Source organism: Emydura macquarii, unplaced genomic scaffold (genome assembly GCF_026122565.2).
Source record: "Emydura macquarii macquarii isolate MOO-44397 ecotype Brisbane River unplaced genomic scaffold, CSIRO-AGI_Emac_v2 contig_1876, whole genome shotgun sequence".
Taxonomy (NCBI): Eukaryota; Metazoa; Chordata; order Testudines; family Chelidae; genus Emydura; species Emydura macquarii.
In genome coordinates this window covers 9,998,928-10,026,675 of record NW_027132013.1, presented here as the reverse complement: position 1 = coordinate 10,026,675, position 27,748 = coordinate 9,998,928, and the positions used below count along the sequence as shown (strand labels likewise).

The 27,748-nt window shown below is 41.6% G+C and overlaps 1 protein-coding gene across 2 annotated transcripts in view; it reads right to left on the bottom strand.

Annotated features, from left to right (window-relative positions):
* The window catches only part of HSD17B12 (hydroxysteroid 17-beta dehydrogenase 12), a 152,068-nt gene that overhangs the window by 119,885 nt on the left and 4,435 nt on the right, over positions 1–27,748 (bottom strand). The window contains exon 2 of one of the 2 annotated variants that reach the window (XM_067557586.1): positions 25,914–26,121. The exons of the other annotated variant lie outside the window; for it this stretch is intronic. Coding sequence (XP_067413687.1) covers positions 25,914–25,968 — 55 coding nt within the window. The 5' untranslated portion in view covers positions 25,969–26,121. The remainder of the gene's footprint in view (positions 1–25,913; positions 26,122–27,748) is intronic. 2 annotated transcript variants of the gene reach the window in all.

Here is a 27,748-nt window from a genome sequence, read left to right as displayed (position 1 = left end):
CCCACCTTGGCTCCTGTCCTTTCCTTAGCTTCTGTCTCCCTCAGTTTTCCAGTCAGCATGCTTCAACCTTGAAGCTGTCTGGGATCTGGGTGGGGTAGAGGGGGAGAAACACTTGAGAGCACAGTAGAAATGGACTTCATGCTCTTAGGCTTGGATTACATAGGCAACTTATGTCAGTATAACTACATCGTATGATGGAGTTATAAACTCTTCGCATGGAAGAGATGCTCCCTAAAATCCCTGCTTACTCTCAGGAGCGAGATATTGGCTTCTATGGCCCCTGCCTGTGGAAAACAGGAACAAAATTTCAAATTTTGCCACCATCTACCTGCATCAATACCCCAGGCAACAACCCAGAACCTTTTTCTCAGCTTGAATGCCCCCTCCTGCTGGGCACAACTCAACATGATCTGCCAGGGGACAGTGGGAAAGAGGTGTACTTTACAGTAATGCATCAATGCTGTTATTGCACTCATAATGCTGGTGTTCATTGTTTATTGTGATTCTACAGATGAGCTATTGAGGGGAAACCACTCCACACCTGCTGAGCGCCTGTGGCTGATAAGAAAATAACAGACGCGCAAACAGGAGATGTCTCAAGAACTCCTCCAGTTCTCTGAGGCGGAAAAAAAAAAAAGAAAAAAGGACATGGAGACACACTATGTCTGAAAATCAGAAAATTGATAGGCAGGAGAGGAGGGAAAACCAGGAGGGAGTGACAGCAGGTCATGAGTACATGATAAAAGCTATGGAGAAGCAAACGGAACTGCTAAAGTCAAACAACATTGCAGACTAAAATGATATATGCTCGTCCCCCCCTACCCTTGCAGCCAATACAGAACTGTTTTCCATGCCCTCTCCAAAGACCAATCACACATTCCTACCAAACTCCTGGCCCGTCTCAGTACCTCATTCACTCCATCCCTTCATACAGCTTCCAGAATGATAGCTGGACTTATACCAAGCTGTCATAGCTGACACTGCCCCACACTGCTCTCTCCCCTTCAGCCCAGCATTTCATGTGTTGTGAATAATTGTTATTTAATAAAGACATACTCTGAAGAATAAGCAATCTTTATTTGTCTCTTACACACGGTGGTTGTACCTCACATTGATACAGTTCACGCTGGATAGCAATCGTAGCATGGAACTGTGCTGTTTACAAAGACACCTTATTGGTGCTCATTGTCAAAATAGTTCCTCAAGGCCTTCCTGATCCAAATGGCATCACATTGTGCCCCTCTAATAGCCCTGACATCTGGTTGTTCACAGTTAGCTGCAAGGTAATCCGTCTCTGCGCTCCACCCAGGGGAAACTTTTCACCCTTAGCTTCACAAATATTACAGAGCACACAGCAGGTAGCTATAACCATGGGAATATTTTCCTCATTTTAGATCTAACCTGCCATAAAGGCATCGCCAGCGAGCTTTTAATTTGCCAAACACAAATTCAATCATTCAACTCCTGCTCAACCTGTTATTGAAGCGCCCCTTGCGGCTATGCAGGTTGCCTGGATAAGGCTTCATTAGCCATCGAAGTAAAGGAGTAACCCGGGTCCCCCAAGATCACTATGGGCTTTCAACATCCCCCTTTGGAATCTTTTGGTCTGGGAAGAAAGTCCCTGCTTGCAGCTTTCTGTATAGGCCAGTGTTCCTGAAGATGCATGCTTCATGCACCTTCCCTGACCAGCCCACTTTGATGTCAGTGAAATGCCCATGGTGATCCACAAGTGCCTGTAGTACCATAGAGAAGCACCCCTTTCTATTGATGTACTCTGTTACAAAACTGGGTATGCATGCCATTTATCACCCCACCACAGTTTGGGAATCCCATCACTGCAAAGCCATCCACTTTTTCACACACATTTCCAAGACTCTCAGTCCTTCATAGCAGAATGCAATTAATGGCTCTGCACACTGTGATAACACAGCTCTAATGGTGGATTTCCTGACTCCAAATTGATTAGCGACCGACCGGTAGCAGTCTGGAGATGTCAGCTTCCACAGAGTGATAACCCACACTTCTCCACCAAGAGGGCAGCTCTCATTCTGCTGTCCTTGCGCTGCAGAGCAGGGGCAAGTTCTGCACAGAGTTCCATGAAAGTGGCTTTGCACATTCAAAAGTTTTGCAGCCACTGCTAGTCGTCCTAGACCTGAATAACAATGGAATCCCACCTCTCAGTGCTGGTTTCATGCACGCAAAAGAGGTGATGAACAGTATGCAGATGCTCCTTGAATGCAAACAGTAATCTGGCGTTTGTTTGCATGGCACACAACTGGTCAAGTGCCTCGGATTCCTGTTCTGATTGGGAGCTCACGATATACTACATAAGCAGCCATGATGTGTTCCGAACACTGACAATAACAGTGGAGAGCAGTGCAGGATCCATCCCTTCAGACAGCGATGGCAAGCACTCAGGAAACTGGGGCTGTTGAAAAATGCCATGAGACAGTCAGAAACTTATGGAATGACAGGACGGCAATCACTGAATCATGGGATGTCAGGCCCACATTCATGATGCACTGCGATCCTCTCTGCCTTCCCACGACTCCTAGCGGCACAAGGTGGCAAGTTGCACAGTGGGATAACTACCCATAATGCACTGCTCACTGTCATCAACTGTGGATGCATTTTGGCAACACAAGTGCTGTATGATAGGCACAAGCGTTGTAATTACAGCGCTTTTTGATCACTGCTGTAACTTGCATGGACAAAACTTCCTAGTGTAGACAAGGCCTAAGTTTCCAAGACCTGAAGAAGAGGAGCTCTGTGCAGGCTCAAAAGCTTGTCTCACTTGCCATTAGAAGTTGGACCAATAAAAAGATACTACCTCAACCACTTTGTCTCAAGAACATTATCAGCAATGAAAACAAGTTAAATAGTTCTGTGTATTAAAGCAGGATCAATAGCATTAACAAACCATAAGTTCTCGAAATTATTCTTTACCTTTATGCCCACCAACATTTATTGTATTGTAGAAGATGAAGAAAGAGGTTCTACCCAAAGGACAAGACTAGTAACAGATTTTGATCAAACTCTGCAATTAATTTATGCATTACTAACCAATAAGCACATCAACACTAATAAGTTATAAACCTTACATTATCTCAACCTGAATTGCTTGTACTGTTTTTTGAATGTTCTGAGAACAGGTATGTTTACTAGTTATTTTACTGCAATGGAAGTCAAACTCTCAAGAGTGAGATTGCAAATGCAGTCAGTGAAACGCTATGCAGTTTGAGACCTGAAAAAATTGCAGAGTTCAGCTACTATCTTTTGCCACTGGCCAATATTCAGGAATCCCTCACATCCTTTCAGATATTAAAACAGCAAGTAGCTTCTGAAGGAGATGGTAAAGGAGCAGGTCTCAGACAACTGGCAAAAACAACCAAACATAACTGAAGTAGATTAACCAGCACGAATTGACTAAGCTTGCCCAAGACCATTTTCAATGGCACCTATTGAAAATATGGAGCAATGCAATCTTTATTGTTACACTCCAAAGACAGATCAGAATTTCCATTTAGCACAAAAAATGATTTAAGTCATAATTCATATAAAAATTGTTTCCATTAAAAACCTCAATAATTATCTGAAATTACGTCTCTACATCCTCCCAAACATTATATTTTCAACTCCTAGCACCATTTTTCAACTGCTGTATAAAGTGCAAGATCATTTACTGACTTCTATGATACAATTTAAACACCTTCCATAGTTTGCAATTTACAGTACACTCTGGAATCAAAGGCTTGTGATTGGGTCCTAAACATTAGATACACATTTTTCTGCTCCCCAAGGTTTCTTTTATGTCAAAAGGTGAAGGGTATACTCCTAAATTTAACAAGAAAGATTCTAAGGACAGGAACCTTGCCTTCATTGTCCACCAGATAAGAAAATAAATTTTTTTCCCTAGCTAACATTCAATCTTGTACCTGAAGAGTACAACCAAAATACAAAAGCACTTCAAATAAGTATCATGTTTAAAAAAAAAAGAATTTAAAGGCTAAAACAGAGTAAAGCCTGATTTTTTCATTCCCATTCACTACCCCCAATAATGCTTTTATGTATTATCTGGAGGAACGGTGCTAAGGAAGGTAAATTGAGGGTCTTTAGCAGGTCAGTTAAATCTTTTAAAAAGCATTTCAGTAAGTTTTTTTTTTTTTTTTTTTTTTTTTAAATAGAAAAAGCAATATAGTGCCAACAAGGATTTAATCTTAGTTTGTGGGTTTTGTACAGCTGTAGTTATGTACATTTGTAATTGATGCGCTACCCTGTCCAGGTAAGGAGACTAATACCTAGCTCTTATTTAAGACTCTTCATCAGTAGATCTCCTAGAATTTTACCAAGGAGGAATCATCATTATCCCCATCTGTATTATGGGGAAACTGAGGCCTGTTCTACATTACAAATTTAGAACATAAGTTTATGTGCACGTGTCTACACTCCAATTTGTCTCTTGTCAATGTAAGCACTCCATTACAGTGACACAGTAAACCATCCCTTCAAATGGAATAGAACCATGGATGATCTACTCAGTTCAATATAGTTAGGGCATGAACACTGTGACCATTGTTGACCTTAATAGTCCTTCAGCAGCTACAACATCATGCCCCATTCCCTGAAACAGTGACTACTCTGGTCACTAGTCTAAATACCACTGCCCAAAGGTCACAGAGATCAGAAGCCACCTCCTTTTTAAAATCACTCATGTTTTTTAAATGCCTTTTTCTGTTTGCCCACCTTAGAGAGCATGCCTAGCAGCTCACCCTTTTTGCATGCAACTGCTCAGTTAACCATGTTGGGCTCCACATACTGGACACGCTCCTGCCTTCTATAGACGAAGTATTTAATCTTATAGGCCTGTGGGACTTAAGAGACTGAGCAATCACAGCTACAGACCATCCTTTGAAATGTGGACACTGACAAGCAGATTGCACAGAGGAGGCAAACAAATGGGTCCTTTGATAACTCCATGGTCGCTGCTTCCTACACCCACCTCCCACATAACATGTGACATCACGGGTGTATTAGTACCTCTACCATTCCAAAGTGCAGGAAATCAATGTTCTATTTTTGGAGAATCAAATTATCTTTACTAGATCACAATAAATATTGCAGAACGCATAGCAGTGGTCCAAGCAAACAGTACCTGTAAACACACACCAAGCACCACAGAATTCACAGCTTCAGGAAAACACCAAATCATATTCATAAACTACAGTAAGCACTACACAATTCTTAATAAGACCCAAAGCTCCAGATCCAGAGAAGACCCCAGCACAGAACACTACCGGAGCTGACTGTTAAAGTGCTCTTTCAAAGGATTCCTCAACCGCACAGCTCCATATTGGGCTCCTGTAATTGCTAACTTTGAACAGCCAGACACAAGGGCTGATAGCCATGCCATTTCCACCCTCCATCCTGGTGTCAGCTTTTCCCCCTTTGCCTCACAGGTATCATGCAGAACACAAAAGGCAGCTATAAACACTGGGATATTTTTCTCACTGAGATTGAAACTAGTGAGTAAACACCACCAGTGTCCCTTCAATCCACCAAAAGCACAATCAACAATCATTCTGCACCTGCTGAGCTGGTAGTTGAAGAAACAGTTACTTAGTGTAACTGTGGTTCTTTGAGATGTGATGCAGGCACGTATTCTACTTAGATGTGTGCAGGCTCAGCACACTGGAGCCAGAGAAATTTGCTTAGCACTACCCGTAGAAGGGTGTCGCTTGTGCCTTGTGGCCATAGCCCCTGACCTGGCTACACAACCCTCCCTCAATCCATTCACACCAGACACCTGGAAACGAGACTTCAATGCAGAAGGCATGGAGAACGCATCATATCTCTAAGAACCAGTTACAGTAACAGTTTCTTCTTCTTTGAGTAGATGCAGATGTGTATTCTACTTGGGTGACTCATAAAAGCAGTGAAGACGCAGGGTTCAGAGAGTCTAACTAAACAAGGACTGCAGGACCACTCTACAAAAACCTGCCTGCCCTGGAAGATGCGGTTATTGCCTAATGGTTCGTGAACATAGGTATCGACGACCACATAGCAGCCCTGCAAATGTCCAATACAGAAATGTCACTGAGGTACATCATGGACATTATAAGCTCATTCTACAAAGTCGCAAACACCCACTGACTGGGCATGGCCAAAGCTATTTCATATGCAGTCTTGATGCAGGTCATTATCCATTTGGAAATTGTCAGTGAAGAGACCACTTGAACTTTCATGCGATCTGCCTATGACACAAACGAGGTTAAGCACAAAATGGTTTAGTCCTGTCCAAACAGAAGGCTAGACATTACCTGACATCTAAGGCAGGGAGACATTGCTTCTTGAGAGATGACTGGGGCTTAGGAAAAAAAAACTAAAAAACAAAAAATCCCAACCCCTAGTAAATATATCACCTAGTTGAAATGAAACTGAGAAACCACCTTTGACAAAAATTTTGGATGCGGTTGTAAAATCACTTTGTTTTTAGAGAATTGTGCATAAGGAGGCTCTGTCATCAGAGCCTGCAACTCTCTTATGCTCCTCACGCATGTTATTGCTATCAGGAACAGTTTTCTGACAATAGTGAAATTGGACAACAGGCCAGAGGCTCGAATGGAGGTCCCATTAAAGCTGCTAGGACTGATTAAAGTCCCACAGAGGAACCAGCTCTCAGACCGGAAGATGTAAATGAAGTAGCCCCTTTAAGAACCTTCCTACCATGGCACTGGAAAAAAGACTGATCTTCCCTAAAGGGGGATGGGGGTGAAATGCCTATATCACTGCCACACGCACTTTCAATGAACTAATCTCAAGTCCCAATGACTGAAGGTGCAGCAGGTACTCCAAAATGTCCTGGATAGAGGCCAACATTGGTTTGATTCTGTAGGCAAATAGCCACACTGAAAATTGCTTCCATTTTACTGAATAGACCATCCTGGTGGAGAGTTTTCTACTGATAAGGAAGACTTGGACAGCCTGCAGACCACCACTCTTCCTCCTCATTCACTCGTGCAGCAGTCATGCTGGGAGATGCAGGGAGCTAGGCACAGGATGCAATGGTTCTCAGTGAGTAAGTTGGGATGGGGAAGAAGCGGTATAGGAGGCTGAACAGACCGTGTGAGAAGGCCAGAGAACCAGCACTGTTTCTGCCATGCTGGTGCAATGAAAATGAGCTTGGCCTGATCTGCTTTGAACTTGATGATCTGAGGGATGATCAGGATTGGAAGGAAGGCTTACAGGAGAGCCAACTGCCAGCTGAGATGGAAACCGTCAAACAGGGAACCTAGACTGAGGCCCACTTAAGAACAGAACAGATATTTCCTGTTGTCCCTTGAAGCAAACAGGTCTCTCATTAGTATGCTCCAAGCTATGAAGATGACTTGGAAGACACTTGTTTTCAGGGACCACTCATGACCCAGAGAAAAATACCTGCTGGGATGGTCCACGAGATGATTCTGAAATCCAGGCAAGTGAAAGGCTATCAGAGTAATGGTCTCGTCAATGCAGAACTGCCACAGCCTGATCACCTCTAGGCAGAGCAACCTGGAGCATGCTTCCTCTTGTTTATTCACATAATATAGCACATTGGTATTGTCAGTAAGTATGTGAACCACTGTCTCTCTAATATGGTCTGCAAAAGTGTGAAAGCACTGAAGATGGCCTGAAGCTCCAGCATATTGATATGGAGGGAGGCTGCCTGCTCTGACCACAGCTCCTGCACTTTCAGACACACCAGGTGCACCTTCACAACCTATCAGGGAGGCGTCAGTAAAAACTGACCTGGTTGGCAAAGACCAGTCAAAAGGAACAACTTGGCAAATGTTCTCTGGACACATCCAACGCTGCAAAGAGTCCAGGACCAGTGTAGGAAGACAGACCAGTCTGTCTAGAGGGTGAAGAGTACGACGGTAAGCTGGCCTGAGCCACATTTGAAGGAAGCAAAGATGCTGCCTTGCAAACTGGACCACCTGAATGCAAGCAGACGTAGCCCAAGAGCCACAGACACAACTGAACTGTCATGGAAAGCTGAGACTGCAGATTGAGGCAAAGGTAGCAAGTTGTCTAAAAATGGTTGGTCGGCCAAAACACTTTAGATGTCCTGGAATCTAACAGGGTCCCAATTAACTTGATTTTCTGAGTGGGAACCAAGGTTGACTTCCTGATGTATAGGATGAGACCCAAGCCATTGAGCAAGTGCAGTGTGGTGCTGATGTAAGCAAGAACTTTCTCTCTGGATCTGACCCTAACTATCCAGTTGTCCAGATAGGGGAATATGTAAATTTTTTCTTCTTTCCGAGATATACCATAACAACGACCATGCATCTGGTAAAAATGCAAGAGGCAAGAAAGAGGCCAAATGGAAGCACTGTGTACTGAAAATGGCACTTTGCCACAATGATTCAAAGGAACTCTGCAGCTCGACAAAATTGGCATATGAAATTTGGCATCCTGAAGGTCCAGAGCAGCAAACCAGTCGTTCTCAGACAACAAAGGGAGAATAGTTGATAAAGTGACCATTCAAAACCACATGTACCTGATGTATTTGTTGAATCAACGAAGGTAAAGGATGTGTCTTATCCCTTTCCTTGGATTTGGATACCAGAAAGTTCTGGGAGTAGAAGCCATGACCCCAGTGTTCCTTTGGAACCTATTATACCTCTTCCAAAGCCAGTAGAGAGCAGACCTGCTCAAGGAGCAGTATCTCATGAGGAGTCTGAAGAGCTACAGGGACAGAGGAATTGGATCACTTAACTCAATCTGACTCCCAAGTATCAGTAGAGAGTTTAACTCAATTAAACTTAAGTATCAGTAGAGATAAAGTCCCAACCACTGGTAAAATGGGCCAGGCTGTCCCCAAGGGGGGGGGGGGGGAAGAGGAGGAGGGAGGAGCAACAATTGGAACAGTGCTCTAACCAATGAGACAAAATGGGCACTTGGAGGGCACGGGGGGAAGGAGTGTGGACTGGCCCCATCGGCCCTTGCAAAGATGTACCACACTTTCAACATCATTTCCAGCTCATCCTTCCCTTCCTATCCCTCTATACCTTTAGCACTTTAGAAGTCAGATGTGCACAAAAAATGTTGGTATAAAAGACTACTACGGTCTGTAACTTTTGTTCGAGATGTGTTGCTCATGTCCATTCTAAGACCCACCCGCCTACCCCTCTCGGAGCATACCAGCAAAGAAGGAACTGAAGAAGCTGGGGGAGGGTCAGTAGAGCCCTATATAGAGCACCATGGAGGCGTGACTCCAGAGGGGTCCAGAGCTGACCCTACAGGTACCACTAGGGAAAAAAAACTTCTGGCGACTGTGCATGCAGTGCACACACACTACTTGGAATCAACATGAGCAAGTACTCAAAGAAGCATTGGTGAACTTTCAGAAGAGCTGGGGTTTTTTTTCCCAGGTGGTATATCTCAGGAACCTCTTGCTCAAATGACCTCAAATTTGGCTCACTAACCCTACAAACACCCCACCAGGCACAGGAAACTCCAAGGTAATCTGAGAAATCTTTCAGATTTTCTTAAAAGAGTCAAACTTTAAACCAAAAGGAGTTCTTACCCTTAACCATAGCAGAGCTGGTGCTTTGCTGTAAGTGTCTTAAATTAATCATCAGCAACTCATTTGCTACATCCAGATCCCCAACACAGGACAATACTGAAAGTGGGACTTTTTAGGAAAGAAAGGGAGGTTGAAGGGAAAGGGCTCTATATATCCATCTGCAGCTTAGGAGACTCAGATATGTAAAGTGGGCCATTCATCTCAATATGATGTTCTCAGTGAGTGAGAACAGTCCAGGAGATGAAGATAGCCTGAAACGTGTGAACTCCTCCATCTCACTGGGTTCTCTCATCCATACTTCCCAGGCCCTGTACCTGACAGCCTGTGATGTGTATCAAGCTTACCCACTCATCTCTTAACCTCAATCTCAGCTCTTCATGCTTGGTGCAGCTCCTGGTATGCCTGTTCTCAGTTCTCCACTAAAAAGAGCAGAGCTTCCCTTCATCATGTGAGCTGGTTTCTGAAAGTCAGGGAGCTGAACTCAGATCACTTAGCCCCCCACCCAGCGAGGAGCAGGTCTTCCCCAGATGCCAGCACACAGGGGGTGGGTTAGGAAGAGGGGCTCAATCCCCACAAAAGGACAAGATCCTCCACAGATTCCCTGCTCATATAAAGGGGACTGACAGGAGGGGTCAGACCCCAGAGAAGGGCAGGGTTCTCCCAGATCATAGCACGCACATGAGGACAGGAAAAGAGGCTCAAAGACTCCAATTGGGTAAAGGCACCCAGACCCCAGCTCACAGGAGCTGATAAGAAAGGGGAGTCAGCCCTCTGTAGATAGGCAGGGGCCCCCAGATCCTGACAAACCCCCCACAGGGATGCAAGGTTCCTTGATATCCCTGTTCATATAAGCAGACAGGCAGAGAAGCTCAGACCATCCCCAGAGCCTGGCACATGCAGCAGGGGCAGGGAGAGAGAGCTTCCTCCCCATTCATCTTTGTGTCCCCTTCCCAGTGTCCCACCACTTCCCACCTAAACCCCAACCCTTCTCCCATCCTCTCTTATCATCCTCCTCGTAAGACCTCACCCCTCACCTTAGCCCCAAACCTCCCCCTAGTCTCCCTCACTTTGCTGGGAGAGGTTTAGGGGGGACAGAAAGCATTTGCATGCATAATGTATTTTCTTTTCAAAAATAGTTTGAGCACCTTCTGAATTATTTGCATTTCAAACAAACAAAACTGAGGAAAAGACATTTTAGCAACATGCCTACAAAACCTCTCAGGTTTCTGCTCTGTCAGATTTTAATTGAAAATGGCTGGGCGCAGGTCAGCTACTGCCTACCCCTTGAGCCATTCAGCTTCAGTGAAAACTGATAGGTTAGAAATTGCTTTGTCAACTTTGTTCGTCACCTGTTTGGCTTGCGAGCATTAGGCTATCCACAGAGCTGAACTCTTTCTCAAATAGTTTCCATTTTTGCTCCACAAAGGTATAATGGGTGCCATGCGCTAGGTGGGGTAAGTATCCAGCAACTGACACTATTTGAGCCATGACCAGAGCCATGGTCTTTGAGCTGGGCAAAAAAAAGTTGTTTTATTCAGGGGACTGTATATTGGAAAGCCTGTGGTCAAATGACCCAAGATTTGATCACTTAACCAACCCCATACCTTCATGAGACATTAAGTTTCAAGGCAATCCAAGTAACCATGTGGATTTTAGAGCACCGAGAAGAGTCAAACTTTAAACAAAACTGTTCCCAACCTTTAATTGGTGCTGGTGCTCTGCTATAATACAGTGAAAATCATATAAATACATGCTCTCTCTGGGACAATGTGATCTCAGGCTAAAAATAAGTCTCTTCTCAATTGTTGCCCAGGGCACGCACAAAACCACAGCAGACTAGGAGATGAAGTGAAAAACTTCATTCACATTTCTGGGGAGAGACTGTCTACATCTGTTTGGAAAACACGTACCACTATAATCTAACAAAATAACACTTAAATAACTTGCTATGCACTTTAGCACTCACTATCATACACACTTGAAAAAGACAAGAAAATTCATATTTAAATCTGAAGCTCTAAGAGTATGTCTAGGCTACCAGTGCTACAGTGATAGAGCTGCAGCTATGCCACTGAAACACAGATTAAAGCCCTCCAGCAGGACTGGGATCCTACAGTCTTACTGGACTCACCACCTTAATAGCAGGAGTGGGATAAAAATTACAGTGCAGGAGCTGGTGGGTATTGGGAGGTGGGATGAGAGCAGGATTATTTAAAAAAATAAATTAAATAAATAGTCCTCCCACACAGCAAACATGAATGCCCCGGCTAATAACCGCTGCTCTCTGGCCACCCAGCTCTGAAAGCAGCACCACCACCAGCAGCAGCACAGAAATAAGGGTGGCAACAAGGGCTTTCCCTGCCTGTGTCTGGGGATGGTGGGGTAGAGGGGTTTCCCCATCTCCTTTGCATGATGATGCAGCAGCTCTCCAGCCATTTGCATGGGGGGTTAGAGGTTTCTAATCGCTTTGCATGGGGACGGCTCATCCTCTTGTAGAGCCGCATGAGGACTCTGATCCCTCTGCATGGTTGAATTGAGAGGGTCACGGGGCTCCCATCCCATTGCATGGGGGTGCAGGGATTGGGTGGGTGATGGTCGGGAGACATCTGCTGAGAGCAGCACATCCAGCCATTGGTGAGACAATTTTAGAGCCCTACAGCAGGGCTGGGATCTGGCAGCTCCCACTGCCTTAACAGCAGGAGCGAGATAAAAATTCAAGAAAATGCAGGAGCAGGTGGAAGTCAGAATTGCAGGGTGGGACAGGTGTGGAATTAAAAAAAAAAGTCCCAGGCAGGGCTTTAGTGTGGACACTCACTACAGTGACAGGAGGGGTTTCTCCCATGCTGTAATAAATCCACCCTCTCAACAGGCATGTAGCTAAGTTGTTGGACAAATTCTTCCACTAACCTACCTGCATCTACAGTGGGGCTAAGTCGACTTAACTACACGTATGTCTACACTTATGGCAGTGTGCAGAGTACAGACACCATATGCCCAGTTAGCATGGATATAAATAGCAGTGTAAACTGTGAGGCATGTCTTAGAGTACAGTACAGCAGAGTGCACTACATGCCTGAACCATAGGGTACATGCCCTACTCTGCTCTCCATACACCCACGTAGTGCCTCACATGTCTACACTACTATTTTTAGTAGTGTAGTGTCCCGCTGCCTCACCCCAGCCAGAGCCATTCCCAGCCGGCTACCTAATGACGGAGCCTTTCACCGCCACCTGTAGCTACACACTGACAAGCGTGGATGCAGAGTGCTTTCAGTGTGGTGTGTAGCGCCTGTACTCTACAAGCTGTAGAGTGTAAGTGTAAGTGTAGATAAGGCATACATTCACAGAGCATGACATTTTTTACAGCCCTGAGCAACATAGCTAGGTTGTGCTAAGTTTTAGGTGTAAACCTGGCCTAATTTAACCCTTCATGTCTGAGATCAGTTTGATTGTGGTTCTCAAACTGTGGGGTACAGAACACTGGCTGACTATGTGGTGCTGGCTGCTTATGCATAGCAGCTTTTCTAGGCATACAGATTCTTGTGAGGTACATAGATGCCTGCAGTAGCCTGTGCAGAGGATAAGGAACAAGCCAAGAAGCCTCTGCAACTAGAGGAGTCCGTACCTCAGTATGAAGAGAAGAAAGAATTGTGAAAGAAAAGCTGCCTGCAAAGTTAGAGCAAGGAGCTCTAGTGAGATATTTCACGCAGAAAGGAACAAGAAAAGAGGTGCTCAGATAGGGAGTAAGGGGGAAATGAATTGCTAGTCAGACACCAAGCCTAGAAAATTTCAGCCTTCAAAGGTGAACACCTTTTGGAAGACTAGGTGACTGAAACCAGGGGGTTATCATGGAAATGCATATGAAATCTTAACAGCGATTATTTAACTATATAGTTATGTCTGCTACAAACAATGCTAGATTTGTATTAGTTTACTAGCACTGGAACTTGCTTTCTAATAGGGGACTTTATACTAAGCACAGATATTCCTTATATGATGAAACTCACAATGTTTAGTGACTGTTCAAGTTTTTATACTCAAGGACAGCAGACCAGTTGCGTTCTAGTATTCTTAAACTTCTAGTTCTGGTAATTGAGATCTTGATGTGGTTCTACAGTTTTCAGAGAAGCATTAAAAGGATACAGCAGAATTCTATGTTTATAGACAAAATGACTTCCCTGTAAAAATTTGCTTCTCTCACAAGGAAGCAGATGGCTTTTCACACTGCTAAGATAGATCTTGTAGTGAATTTGCCTAACAGTCAAGTTGGGTTCTTTATTTGTACATTTTCACTGATAACAAAAGTGATGGAATTGAAATGACTTTTTTTGCCTTGTGATCCAGGATTGAATCTAGCTCTCCACTACAGCAGTGTTAGTTCTGCAGTACTAGTAGGAGTAAGTAGGAAAAATGTTTCGTCCCTAAAATAAGAAGATTAAGCCCTGCACATACAAATGACAGATCTGTGCAAGAAAGTTCTATTTTACTTGCTTATTTTTCTGCAGAGATGTAAAATATCTGTAATTTTCAAGTACAAAATAATCTAATTCCTGTTAGTTAGGATTCTATTTCCTCGTAGAACAAGTGTTGATTTTACTCACCTCAAACAGTGCAGACAAAATGGAACTTGGCTTAAGTAGGGGGTTTTGATGATCAACTAATTTTAGAACACAATACAAATGCCAAATAATAATAATTAGCCAAGTTTTGAAGGGCACACATTCAACTTGATGGCATTTCTGTGTCTGTCGTGATAGCTTTTGAATGCCACATCCAATCAATTCCAAATTTCAGGGAACATTCTGGGCCTCAGTGGCCTGAACGCCTATTGATTTGCAGGAAAATCAGAAATTCCAAATGGCTGAAATTGGGAAACACATGAAGTCCCTGCCATCTATTTAACACAGCCACAGCTTCAAGCAACTCTGCAATTATCTATAGATCAAACTAGTTGATGGAATCAATTAATACCTTCCAACATAACATCACTGCTCATCCTTCCAACAGTTTAACATGTTGACACTCTGAATGAGGTATCTTCCAGACAAGTAACAATGAGGCATGCACACAGCCCTGGCATGGGGGAGGGAGGAAATGAGGGACCCTAATATGGCGAATCTGGGGAAGACAAGAGTGGGGGCAGACAGAACCCAAGAGAAGGAGATTGGGGACCCTGATGGGGGGGCAGACAGAGGGCACGGAAGAAGTAGGAATGGGGGTACATACAAAGTACCAGCCATGGGAAGAGGAATGGAGGGTTGGGGGAAAGCCAACAGGTGCAGAGAAGCACATGGTTTGGACAGAGACCTCCCTTAGGGGAGGCTCTATTAAAGGAGATTCTCTCGTCCTCTCCTCCTTACTAGAATATAAAGAGGATAAAATATGGGTAGGATCTGATGACAAACAGTCAAATGAAAGTCCCATTCAATTGCATCACATAATGGCAGACAGTTAAAAAGTGACAATTTTTTAAGTGCTCATATACAAATGCTAGAAGTCTAAATACTAAGATGGGTGAACTTGAGCGCCTCATATTAAGTGAGGATATTGATATATCAGAGAAACTTGATGGAATGAGAATAATCAATTGGACACAGTAATACCAGGGTACAAAATACATCAGCAGGACAGAATAGGTTGTACTGGTGGGGGAATGTATTATGTGTGATCGAAAGCATAAGAATCAAATGAAATAAAAATCCTAAAATGAACAAACCTGTGCCATAGAATTTCTATGGATAGTAATTCCATACCTGAATAATACGAATATAGCAGTAAAGAGTATACTACTGACCACCTGACCAGGATGGTGACAGTGACTGTGAAATGCTCAGGGAGATTAGAGAGGCTATAAAAATAAAAAATTCAATAATGGGCCATTTCAACTATCCCCATATTGACTGGGTACATGTCACCGCAGGATGGGATGCAGAGAAAGTCTCTTGACACGTTAAATGACTGCCTCTTGGAGCAGCTAGTCCTGAAACCCACAAGGAGAGAGGAAGTTCTTGATTTACTCCTAATTGGAGACATGATCTGATCCAATAGGTGAATATAGCTGAACCGCTAGGTAATAGTGACCATAACAGAATAAAATTTAACATCCCTAGGTATGGGGGTTGGGGAGAACACCAAAGCAATCCACCACGGTAGCATTTAACTTCAGAAAGGGGAACGACACAAAAATAAGATAGTTAGTTAAATAGAAATTAAAAGGTACAGTGCCAAAAGTAAAATCACTGCAAGCTGCATGTAAATTTTAAAGACACCATAATAGATGCTCAATTTAAATGTATACCCCAAATTAAAAAACATAGCAAGAGGACCAAAAAAGTGCCACCATGGGTAAACAACAAATAAAAGAAGCAGTTACAGGCAAAAAGGCATCCTTGAAAAAGTGGGTGTTAAATCCTATTCAGGAAAATAAAAAGGAGCATAAGCTCTGGCAAGTGAAGTGTAAAAATATAATTAGGAAGGCCAAAAAATTTGAAGAACAGCCAGCCAAAGACTCAAAAAATAACAGCAAAAAAATGCTTAAGTACATCAGAAGCAGGAAGCCTGCTAAACAACCAGTAAGGCCACTAGACGATTAAGATGCTAAAGGAGCACTCAAAGAAGATAAGGCTATTGTGGAGAAACTAAATGAATTCTCTGCATTGGTCTTCACAGCTGAAGATATGAGGGAGATTCCCAAACATGAGCCATTCTTTTTAGGTGACAAATCTGAGGAAATGTCCCAGATTGAGTTGTCATTAGAGGTGGTTTTGGAACAAATTAAATGGTATTAAGTCACCAGGACCAAATGGTGTCCACCCAAGAGTTCTGAAGGAACTCAAATATGAAATTGTAGAACTACTAAATGTGGTATGTAACCTATCATTTAAATCAGCTCCCGTACCAAATGACTGGAGGATAGCTAATGTGATGCCAATTATTAAAAAAAAGGCTCCAGAGGCAATCCCAGCAATTACAGGCCGGTAACCCTAACTTCAGTACCAGGAAAACTGGTTGAAACTACAGAAAAGTACAGAATTATCAGACACACAAATGAACATGATTAGTTGGGGAAGAGTCAAAATGGTTTTTGTAAAGGGAAATCATGCCTCACCAATCTATTAGAATTCTTTGAAGGGGTCAACAAGGATGTGGACAAGGCTGATTCAATGGATAAAGTGTACTTAGATTTTCAGAAAGCCTTTGAGAAGGTCCCTCACCAAAGGCTCTTAAGCAAAGTAAGCAGTTCTGGATAAGAGGGAAGGTCCTTTCCTGAATCAGTAACTGGTTAAAAAATAGGAAACAAAGGGTAGGAATAACTGGTCAGTTTTCTGAGTGGAGAGAGGTAAATAGTGATGTCCCCTGGGGTCTGAACTGGGATCAGTACTGTTCAACATATTCATAAATGATCTGGAAAAGGGATAAACAGTGAGGTGGCAATCTGCAGATGATACAAAACTACTCAACATCGTTAAGTCCAAAGCAGACTGCAAAGAGTTACAAGAGATCTCACAAAACTGGGTGATTTGGCAACAAAATGTCAGATGAAATTCAGTGTTGACAAATGCAAAGTGATGAACATTGGAAAACATAATCCTAACTACACATACAAAATGATGGAGTCTAAATTAGCTGTTACCACTCAAGAAAGATCTTCGAGTCATTGTGGATAGTTCTCTGAAAACAGCCACTCAATTTGCTGCGGCAGTCAAAAAAGATAACCAAATACTGGAAATCATTGGAAGAGGGACAGATAAAAAGACAAGAAATATCGTATTGCCTCTTTATATATCCATGGTACTCCCACATCTTGAATACTGCATGCAGATCTGGTTGCCCAATCTCAAAAAAGATGTATTGGAATTGGAAAAGATGAAAGGGCAACTAAAATGATTAGGGATATGGAAAAGCTTTCATATGAAGAGAGATTAATAAAACCGGGACTTTTCAGCTCGGAAAAGAGACAACAGGGGGCGGGGGGGGAATATGATAGAGTTCTATAAAATCATGACTGGTGTGGAGAAAGTAAATAAGAAAGTGTTATTTACTCCTTATCACACTAGAACAAGGGGTCACCAACTGAAATTAATAGGCAGCAGGTTTAAAACAAACAAAAGGAAGTATTTCTTCACAGAATGCAGTCAACCTGTGGAACTCCTTGCCAGAGGATGCTGTGAAGACCATGACTATAACAGGGTTCAAAAAAGAACTAGATAAGTTCATGGAGGATAGGACCATCAAGGGCTATTAGTCATTATTTGTTGTTTGCCAGAGGCTGGGAATGGATGATGGGATGGATCACTTGATGATTAACTGTTCTATTCGTTCCCTCTGAAGCACCTGGCTTTGACCACTGTGTGAAGACAGGATACTGGGCTAGCTGGACCATTGGTCTGACCCAGTATGGCCATTCTTATATTCTTATCAGGCACACAGAACCCCTGGGGCAGACAGTGGGAAATTGATGTAGGGGATAGACCCCCTGCAGGTGAGAGACAGGAAAAAGTTGCAAGGAATGCAAGAAACCCCTGCAATAAACTCACCTTACAGAAGCTACAAAGTGTGTGTTCCCCTAGAAACAAACTTTGTGTTATGAATATTCTGTTAGTGGCTTTAGACCTTACACAAGGAGTAGTCTATTTTTTGTCAAGGTCCAAATTTCTTGGTCAAGGTATAGTCAAGGTCCAGACTACAGAGAAAATAATAAAAGACAACTATAATAAGCAAATAAAAAGATTTTGGGGTCTGTACAAAAGCATCTGGCAATTCGGATTTGGCCTGCTGTCTGCCTAATGACTACCCTGCCTTATACTGTCTCTACAGTTTGTAGTTATTCTTTAACTCAAACTCCTATGCCTGGTCTACACCTAAAACTTAGGTCAACCTAGCTATATTACAATTCTCACAACATTTTCAGGTTTTTGCATTTTTGCCCTCTCCTAAATAAGCATCACTCTAAACATTTCTCTCTTGCCTTTAAACTCTGGTTGCTTACTTTAATCAGCATAAGACCAGAACATTGTTCAATGTGTACTACTATTACATATATGCTAACTATCTTACTGTTGTACTACTGTTGTTTTATCATTTCAGTTTAATTGACTCAAAGTACTTTGTGTTCTGTCTTCGTTGTCCATGCTATACTCCTAAGCTACTTCTGTATACAATTTTCTGCTGAAATCTCTCAAACAAAAGAAGCAGATGTTTCTTAATGATTTGAGCATCAGCATCTTATGCAACAATTGGAGACTTTGTCTATCAGAGTTGGATCAATTTATATCCAGTCCCTCAGGCCTGGTTTATACTATAATGTTTTCATCAGCACAGCTGCCAGTGTGGGTGTGAAAAAATACACCCCTTAGCCAATATAGCTATGACTGGCAAAACCCCAGTGTAGATGCAACTATGCCAAAAGAAGCACTCTTCTATTGGCACAGCTATCATTATTCAGGGAGGTGGTGTAGCTATACCAGTAGAAAAACCTTCTTCTGTCAGCATACTACATATCTACACTAGGGGGCTCTGCTGCTATAGCTATACTGGCAAAGAATTTGTAATGTAGACAAGGCCTCAGTGCAGTTACACTATTTTTTCTTTATTCTATGACTGCAGTTGTTCTGTAGTCTGCAAATAAAATTGTTTCACTTATTGAGCAAATGTCTGCAGGAAGGCTAACAGAAGCAAAATCTTAAGTAAACAGTTTCTTTATGTCTTTTCCAACTTAGTGCACTTTGATCCTTGCCCTGATGTGGGCTTGTTCTTGGATATCTCTCTGTGAGAAAAGTAAATCAGGTTGCATGCTGATTTAGTAGTTTAGTGATGGGGACATTTCATATTTCCAAGTTATCAGATAGCCTAGCTTGGATTCATGATCTATACTGCTGTCCAGTATATTCAACCTAAATTGTCAACTGCTACTATTGTCAATTGCTAGTGAAACAGACTAGAAACTAGTTTTAAAAAACCTAGTAAAGACACGTTAAAAATGAATGCCATAGACTTATGCAATTGATATTTGCAGAGTGTTGAAACTTCAAATTCATCACTTAATCTGGAATTAATCAGATTCATCACTTAATCTCATGATCCAATCCTTATGAAGTAATTCCCTTCCATGCTATAAGGAAAAAAATTATTCCCAAAAGAGAACAGGAAGAGAAATGAGCCCAGAATAGGATATGATTAAAAGTTAGAGTGTCTTTCTCAACCCTGAGACTTTCAGGCCTAATTAGCAGAGTAAATGGTTTGCTAATGCCCTCTGCCTACAGTGCCTAGGCTTCCATCTACCACGTGAAGGCTGTTTCTGGAAGGGCCTTTGAAATTGTCTTGCAGACAGTTGAGATTGACCTTCCCTCATAGCAGAAGGGTCTGATTCCCACTTAATAAGGAATGCTGTACAGACAACATGGGTTATTGGTTATTTAAACATCTCCAGCATTCCATCAGTTTGAACACTAAAGAGGTCTGGTAACCCAAGAAATCAGTCTATCACTTCTTTATTTATGACTTGTGAGAACCACTACCCAGTTCCCTCCGTAAGTCTGCCTTTAGGCTGACCAGCCAGTATCCACCCATATCAAAAGTTTCTGGAACCCACATTGCTTATTGGGGGAAAAAATGTGATCCCGCATTAGTTTTTATTTAATACTTATTAAAAACTTGAACTAAAATAAAAGCAAGAAAACATCACCAGAACGTAGGTGTTATTAATAATTACACACAAATTACACTAGAAGACATTCTTAAGGTTGCAAAGTCAAGCATTTAAGTATGCAACCTTAACTTGGTCACTTTGGCCATATGCATGATGAGCGTCTAATTACATGATCACAAATTATTAGTTTCACAGGTCCCCTGCCTCATTCAGTGCACAAGATGGATGGTGCTCACTGAATAAGCAGCTATTCAATATTTTGTTTTTTCCTCATTGACGGAAAGCCTAAGCTTATTTACTGCACACTATCCAAATCCTGCTATGAAGACAGAATTAATTTCCAAATGAGCTTTTCTATGGTGCTCATCACTAGAGTATCTGAATGCTTCACAAACATTAACTTATTTTCACAATACCTCTGTGAAATGAGGGGATATTACTATTCCAATTTTAGATGGGGAACCAAGGCACAGGAATTATGGTCAAAAGTGTTCACTAATATTGGGTGCCAAATTTGCCATCTCTTGGATCTTATTTTACAGAATACTTAGCACTACATGGCACTTGGGGTATTAAAAGGGCAGATGCCATTGACTTCAGATGGGAGTGCTCAGCACTGCTGTAAATCAGACCCAGGTGTCTGTCGTCAGGCATTCAGAAAACAAGGAATACAATTAATGACCACCTGTAAAAAGTTTGATTTAAGCAACTTGACTAGCATCACATAGGAAATCTGTAGCAGATGCAAGGATAGAATCTAGTTCTCCAGGCAGCATTCAACTGTCTTAACCATGAGACAGTTTCTCTTCCTGCAATCCCCTGCCTCATTTACTGCATGCATTCTAACTTCTGCAACAAATGAAGTGAGGAGAGAGGGTACTACAGACAACAGTCTTCTTTACTACACAATCCTGTTTCACCACGAGAGGTCATCTATCTGTTGTGGAAAAAACAGTATATGATCACAAAATTAAAGACTTTATCAATGCATATTCACAAGGAGGACAAATCATGGTTGCCCAGGTGGGATGACACACTCTGCCAGCAGCAGCTTTCACAGATATCTGCTGACAGCAGAGAAATGACAACACTTGGGAAACTTGGGTTCCATTTCATGCTCTGAAGGGAACTGTGTACTAGTGGGCACAGACTCTTCTGGCTATTCCTCTCCAAACAAACTTTTCTGCTGTCTCTTCAGTGTTTCCATACCCCATCTTCTAGTGCAAATCTCCTTGCCCAACCACAGTCCCACCGCTCAGACTTCTTGTCCCCAGTCCCTTGCCCAGTCAATCCAAGTTCTTTCCCTCTGACCATTGTCTGATCTCTCTCTTCTCCCCTCCCCCCACTTACATTCCCAACCTCCCTTCCTGGGCTCATGGTCCAATCCCTTACTTTCCCCACTCTAGCTCTTTGTCCCAATCTGTTAGCCTAGTCAATCCCAGTTGTCTCCACACCTTAACTCCCTGTCAAATCTTCTCCCACTGCCCTGCTGGTGCCTAGTGTTCTTGTTCAGCCAGTCCTAATCTTCCTCTGAGGCCAGACTAGAAGACCTAATGGTCCTTTCCAGCCTTAAATTCTACTAATCCAATATTCCAGTTCCCATTCTCCCACATCAGCTCCCGGTCTCAGTTTAACCTTCCTCTTCCTATCCCAGCCATGTTTTCCTCCCTCTCCCCTCAATTCCTTGTCCCAGTCTCCTTATCTTGTCCCCTCTGCACTGGTATCAGGCAGCTTCCTCCTTAACTCTGTCTAGGCACCAGTAACAGGCTCACTGACAACACAGGAGAGACAGGCTTCTTGCTTTTAGCTCAAATGCCCAGCCCATGCATGGCCTGCAGCCCAGAACTGAAATTGCAGGGAAAGTCCTTCTCAGCACTGGGCTACTGCAAATGGAATCTTCAGAGTTTGCAGCTGAGAAGCTCTAGTAAGTCTCCATTGGGCACATACAAGCTGCAATTTTTTCAAAAGGTTTATAATTTAGCCAAATGTGGGCAGTTTTTCATGAGGAAGGCAAAAGACAAATCCTTGACACAACAGCCACACCCATGTCAAATTTCAAACTCCTGGTCCAAAGCATGGAAGTATTACAGTCTCTCAAAGGAATGACTGCCAGAACTTAACATAAGCAAAACATTTTTCTCTAGCTTCATTCTCTATAATGGCTAAACTTTCTTTTTGGGTGAAATTTTCCAAAATAATTCAGCCTCAAGGTGGGTATGCAGCATGAAAAATTTAATCTAGAAAGATTAATTTGGCAAGGTTATAAACAGCTGAAGAAACTGTCTTATAATGGGCAACCTTAACAGGAAGTGCTCCTATAAAACAGACTAACATATTACTCTGTACTAAGCAGAAGTTTAACAATTCTCATTCACCAATAATTACGAGTAACTCAAAATCTCTCAACTTCTAACCACAGAGAGCATTTCAATGACCTTTTATAGGACAATATTTAAGGCTGTTTAAACTTCAAAAAAAATGTTTTGGTGTCTTCCCATTATAGGATTTATGAGTGTTCACACAGAGCCACACTTTCACTCTCACATCCTGAAAATAAAGAGACTGGGATGTGTCCAAGCCAATACAATAAAAATATCAGAAAAAGGAAAAATGCAATACTTGAAATGAGATGGAGGATTTGCAAACTCTTCAGCTCTCAGTCTTCCAGTGAGTTTTTACAGTGGAGAGAAGTAAATAGCAGAATCCTTCAGGGATCTGTTCTGGGACCAGTGCTATTCAACATATTCATACAAGGGGGTAGACAGCAAGGTGTCAAAGTTTGTAGACAATACTAACTTACTCAAGATAGTTAAGTCCAAAGCAGACTGCAAACAGTTACAAAGGGATCTCACAAAACTGACCAGGCAACAAAATGGCAGATGAAATCCAATGTTGATAAATGCAAACTAATGCACCTTGGAAAACATAATCCCAACTGAACATACAAAATAATGCACTCTAAATTAGCTGTTAGTACTCTAGAAAGATCTTGAAATCATTGTGAATAGTTCTCTGAAAACAGATGCTCAATGTGTAGTGATAGTCAAAAAAGCAAACAAAACGCTAAGAAACATTAGAAAAGAAATAAATAATAAGAAATTTATATGAATCATATGAATTATATATGGGGAGGGAGTAGTATATAGAAAGGAAACAAAAATGATAAAGGGTATGAAACAGCTTCCGTATGAGGACTGGGACCATTCAGCTTGGAAAAGAGACAACAGAGGGGATATGACAGAGGTTTATAAAATCATGAATGGTATGGAGAAAATGAATAAGGAAGTGCTATTTATCCCTTCACATAACACAAACCAGGAGTCACCCAATGAAATTAATAGGCAACAGGTTTAAAAACAAACAAACAAAATAAAGTGTATTTTTTCACAACGCATAGTCAACCTGTGGAACTCATTGCCAGGGGATGCTGTGAAAGCCAAAAGCAAACAGGGTTCAAAAAACAAATCAGATAAGTTCATGGAGGATGAGTCCATCAATAGTTATTAGCCAAGACGGTTAGGAATGCAACCCCATGCTCTGAATGTCCCTAAATCTCTATCTGCTAGGAGCTGGGACTGCATGATAGGGGATGAATCAGTCAGCAAATTACCCTGTACTGTTCATTATCTCTGAAGCATCAGGCACTGGCCACTGTCAGAAGATGGGCTAGATATACCACTCGTCTGACCCAATATGGCCATTCTTACGTTCTTATGACTCTTAGAGTATCATCTGGAACTACAGAGAAGGAGCCAGATGGTGCTCTTCTGCACGCCCAGTGCTTCTAACTAGTCAACATTCGATAGTAAGGAACAACTGTTCAAAGGCTGAAGTAGCCAGTTTATTGATGTTGTGACTTACCCAAACCAAGGGGATCAGTCTGAGATTTTGGAACAGCCGCCTTCCTTCAGAGGGCTTCTTGACCCAAAGAAACAAGACTTCTCTTCCTTACTTTTGCTTCTTAAGGTTTATGAATTTTGCTTGCTCCACCCCACAGAACCTTTCTGCAAGGTCTTTGGGCAAGCCAGATGCATGATTTGGAGCCATGCAACTCTGTGCAATCTCATTTGAATGAGATAATTGTTAATAAGTGTAAATTTGGAAGAGTTCCACTGAAGCCAGCAATATACAAACAAATCTATACACAAGACCACTCTTAAAAAAAGCTGACAATCTTGACTGGGTCAAATGTCTTTAAAGTCATTGTCATGAGTTTATGGAAAATTCAATATAAAAATCACTATAAAAACAATAGGAAAAACCCTAGTGTGCACACAACAAACCTCGCCTCACCCACAGTCACTCAAACACTCATCCATCAGCAAAATAAAAGTAATATTCAGGCTTGTGATACATTTCATAAGCTCCACCCTCATCTCTGCCATTCTTCTTGCAAACAAGGCAATTCAAGTAATCTTTCCATTTTGTAAATGGGTTATATAGTTCAGTGGTCTTATCTTCTGATATCTAAATCTTGATAAAGAAAAGTTGCTTTAAAACTAATCAAAATGAAATCCTTTTGAAATAAAACCCTTAAAAATGTATGTAAAATCTCTATGGCCATATACAAGCTTTTCCTCACTACAGTCTGCATTTTTATTTCCATTCTACAAGATGATTTGATACTCTTCTCTTGGGGAGGAGGGAGATGAAATAAAATTGGACATAAGGGTGTTAAGACCAGTATCAGAAGATTTCCTAACAGATTGTGAAATACGTTTCCAAATACGTATCAGAAGCTCTATTGCTTGGAACATTTAAAGTGAGACTGGACAAATGCTAGAAACTGTATCAAAGAGCCTAGAATGGTATGAGGTGAACTGAATAGCCTAATGGATTTATTCTGATTTTTCCAGCTCTTGCTGGTTTTGGGAAAAAAAGGCTCAGAACTTGAACTCTGTGCACCTGCATGGATGCACTTCAGCTTTTAAGATAGCTGGTACACAACATGACAGCCTGCTAGCAACTCTCATATAACCTGAATCTTATTTCAAGCAAAGTGTACGTGTCCACTAAAACTTAAATCAAAAGGCAAATGTATAGACAAATACAGTGTAAATTACTTGGGTAGCTCAAGTAATGTAGCGTTTTAGGCTCAATTTGCAATGTGAATCTTAAAAGAGGTGAACTAGGACAGTGCTGACTAGGCAAGGTTAGCAATTCGGATTTTATTTTGGTTTGTATACCTAGCCTTTTTGTGTGTTTTTTAACCTTTGATGTATAAGCAGCTCCTGTTCACTTAAGTGCAAGGCAGAGTACAAGTATGGGTGTTATGGGTATGTTGGAGCATCACTCAGATAGCAAAGATAAGGCTGCATGGGCACATACCTCAACTTCATATTTCCAGGTTTCAGAGGTCTGAGTTTTGCTGGAACAGTATGAGATACCATTGGGCACCCATAACTCTGCATTAGCAAACTTTTTTGTGAGTGAATTTTATATATGCAGTATTGAGTGGCACTGCATTTCTGCATTTTATAAAAGAAGTTATTCAGTAAGTGAGCAACAGAAGTTGTCCTACTGTATATCCCAATGTATTAGCAAGACACTTTAAAGGACACATACCTATAGTCAGTTAGCAAATATTTTTAAAGCACAAAATTTAAACAGCAACATTATCAAATTTTAAAGAGTTTTTAAACCAGTTTAATTAGGAAAAACCCAACTCAATTTAATATGCTTTATTTTACAACTTACCAGTTATATCTTGCTTATTCCATATTCCTGTATACATAACACCCCAAACAAGCATTTCTTTCCTCCGACCAGCAGATAGGACAGGAAAAGCACAATGTGGATACTATGCACTTCCACTATATAAAGAGGCTTCCTGGCTGCAACAACTGATGGACACCTCCCAAATAACACTTTTCAAGCAGGTTGGATTTCTGGCTGACATAGTACACTTTAAAAGAAAAATGGAAAACAAGTTAAGCTTCTACAATATTTTCCTGCACAGCATCAATAGTTTTAAGTACAAGTTTCTGTGAAGACTACCCTCTACAGGACACTACCTACCAGGAAAAGGGACAATAAGCCCATTCAAAATCCCTCAGGAAAACAAGACCATTCACCCCCTGAGCTAGTTAATCTATTTACCTGTTCATCTTTCAGGCAGTTTGTCAAAGTGGGCATTCCCTTGTACCTCAACATAAAAACACCAACTCCCTTATCGATTTAATGATGTCCAATAAGGCATTTGTCTCCCACACACAAACTCCTGCCGACTTAGGCAAATCTAGCAAAACCTGTCCAATCTTAGGTTCAAGAACCCCAATGACATGAACTACTGAGATAGACATAAAATTTTACACCCAAAGAAGAACTTCACCTGTCACTTTGTTTTGTTACAAACAATTATGTAGGTAGACTACACTTGGACTATAGCCAGAAGAAACTACTTCAACAGGATGAAGTGAGGAAACACCATGTTCTATGACACCTCACTTGGCTACAAATAATGGAAAGATCAATTTTAAACTTAACTCACAAAACGGGCATCTTAAAAACAATTCAAAAGGCATTCAAAACTATTCTCACATTCTTTCAAGACATAGATAAAATTATCCAAACCAGAAAACGTATTACTCACTAAAACAGCATTTAGGGAAAAAATGTGGAACATGGGAATTGCCATACTAGATAACACCATTGGTCCATCTAGTTCAGTATCCTGTCAGATAGCACGCAAAGATTACATCAGAAGAATGTATAAATCCCATGTAATGAATAGCTTTGCAGTTACATGCCTACAGAAGTGTTTTCCTACCTCATGTATTTTCATGGGGGGCTGGTAAGAGTTTACTTAGCTAGTGTAATTACTAATATTCCAATTCACAGGTCTAATCTTTCTTTTAATCCTACTGAATTTCTTGCCTCATTATCTTGTGGAGCAGAGTTCCATGAGAACTAACCAACCAGTCTCAAAGTCAGCATTATTCTGTTTGTGGATTTTATGGGAGAGGGGGAGGAAATCAGGCTTGTAATAGAAACTCAGTTGCAGCATTAGCTATGGAGCAGATACGGCTTCTTGATAAGAATGATAATTTTGGGTACCATTTTTTATTTGCCTTTAAGTTAAAATTTGTTGATAGTTGCAATTTTGGATGGACAACTTGTTTGGTCAATAAAAAAGAAAAAAAACATGTAGATCAATATATATGATGGACATTGTGCTGAGCACTGCACAAACAGAACAAAAAAATGGTCCCTGCCTCAAGGGGCTCACAATCAAAGCACAAGATAATCATAAATACACATTAAAATAGGAAAGAAGGAAACTATATAAAGCAGTAGTTGAATGGATTTTTATAAAAAGGACTTTCCACTATTTGTGTTCTCTAACATTGAATGTGAAATTTCTTGGCCTGATTATTTTATTTTCATCCATTTAGCACAGTCTGGAGTATACAGTGTTTTTTAACACATCAAAAGCCAAAACAGCAGTTTTGTTCACTACTTAGTTTGTACAGCTGTGATCATGAGAAGGCCAACGGAAATGTGCACAGGTCTGAAATAGTTAGCTGCTGCAG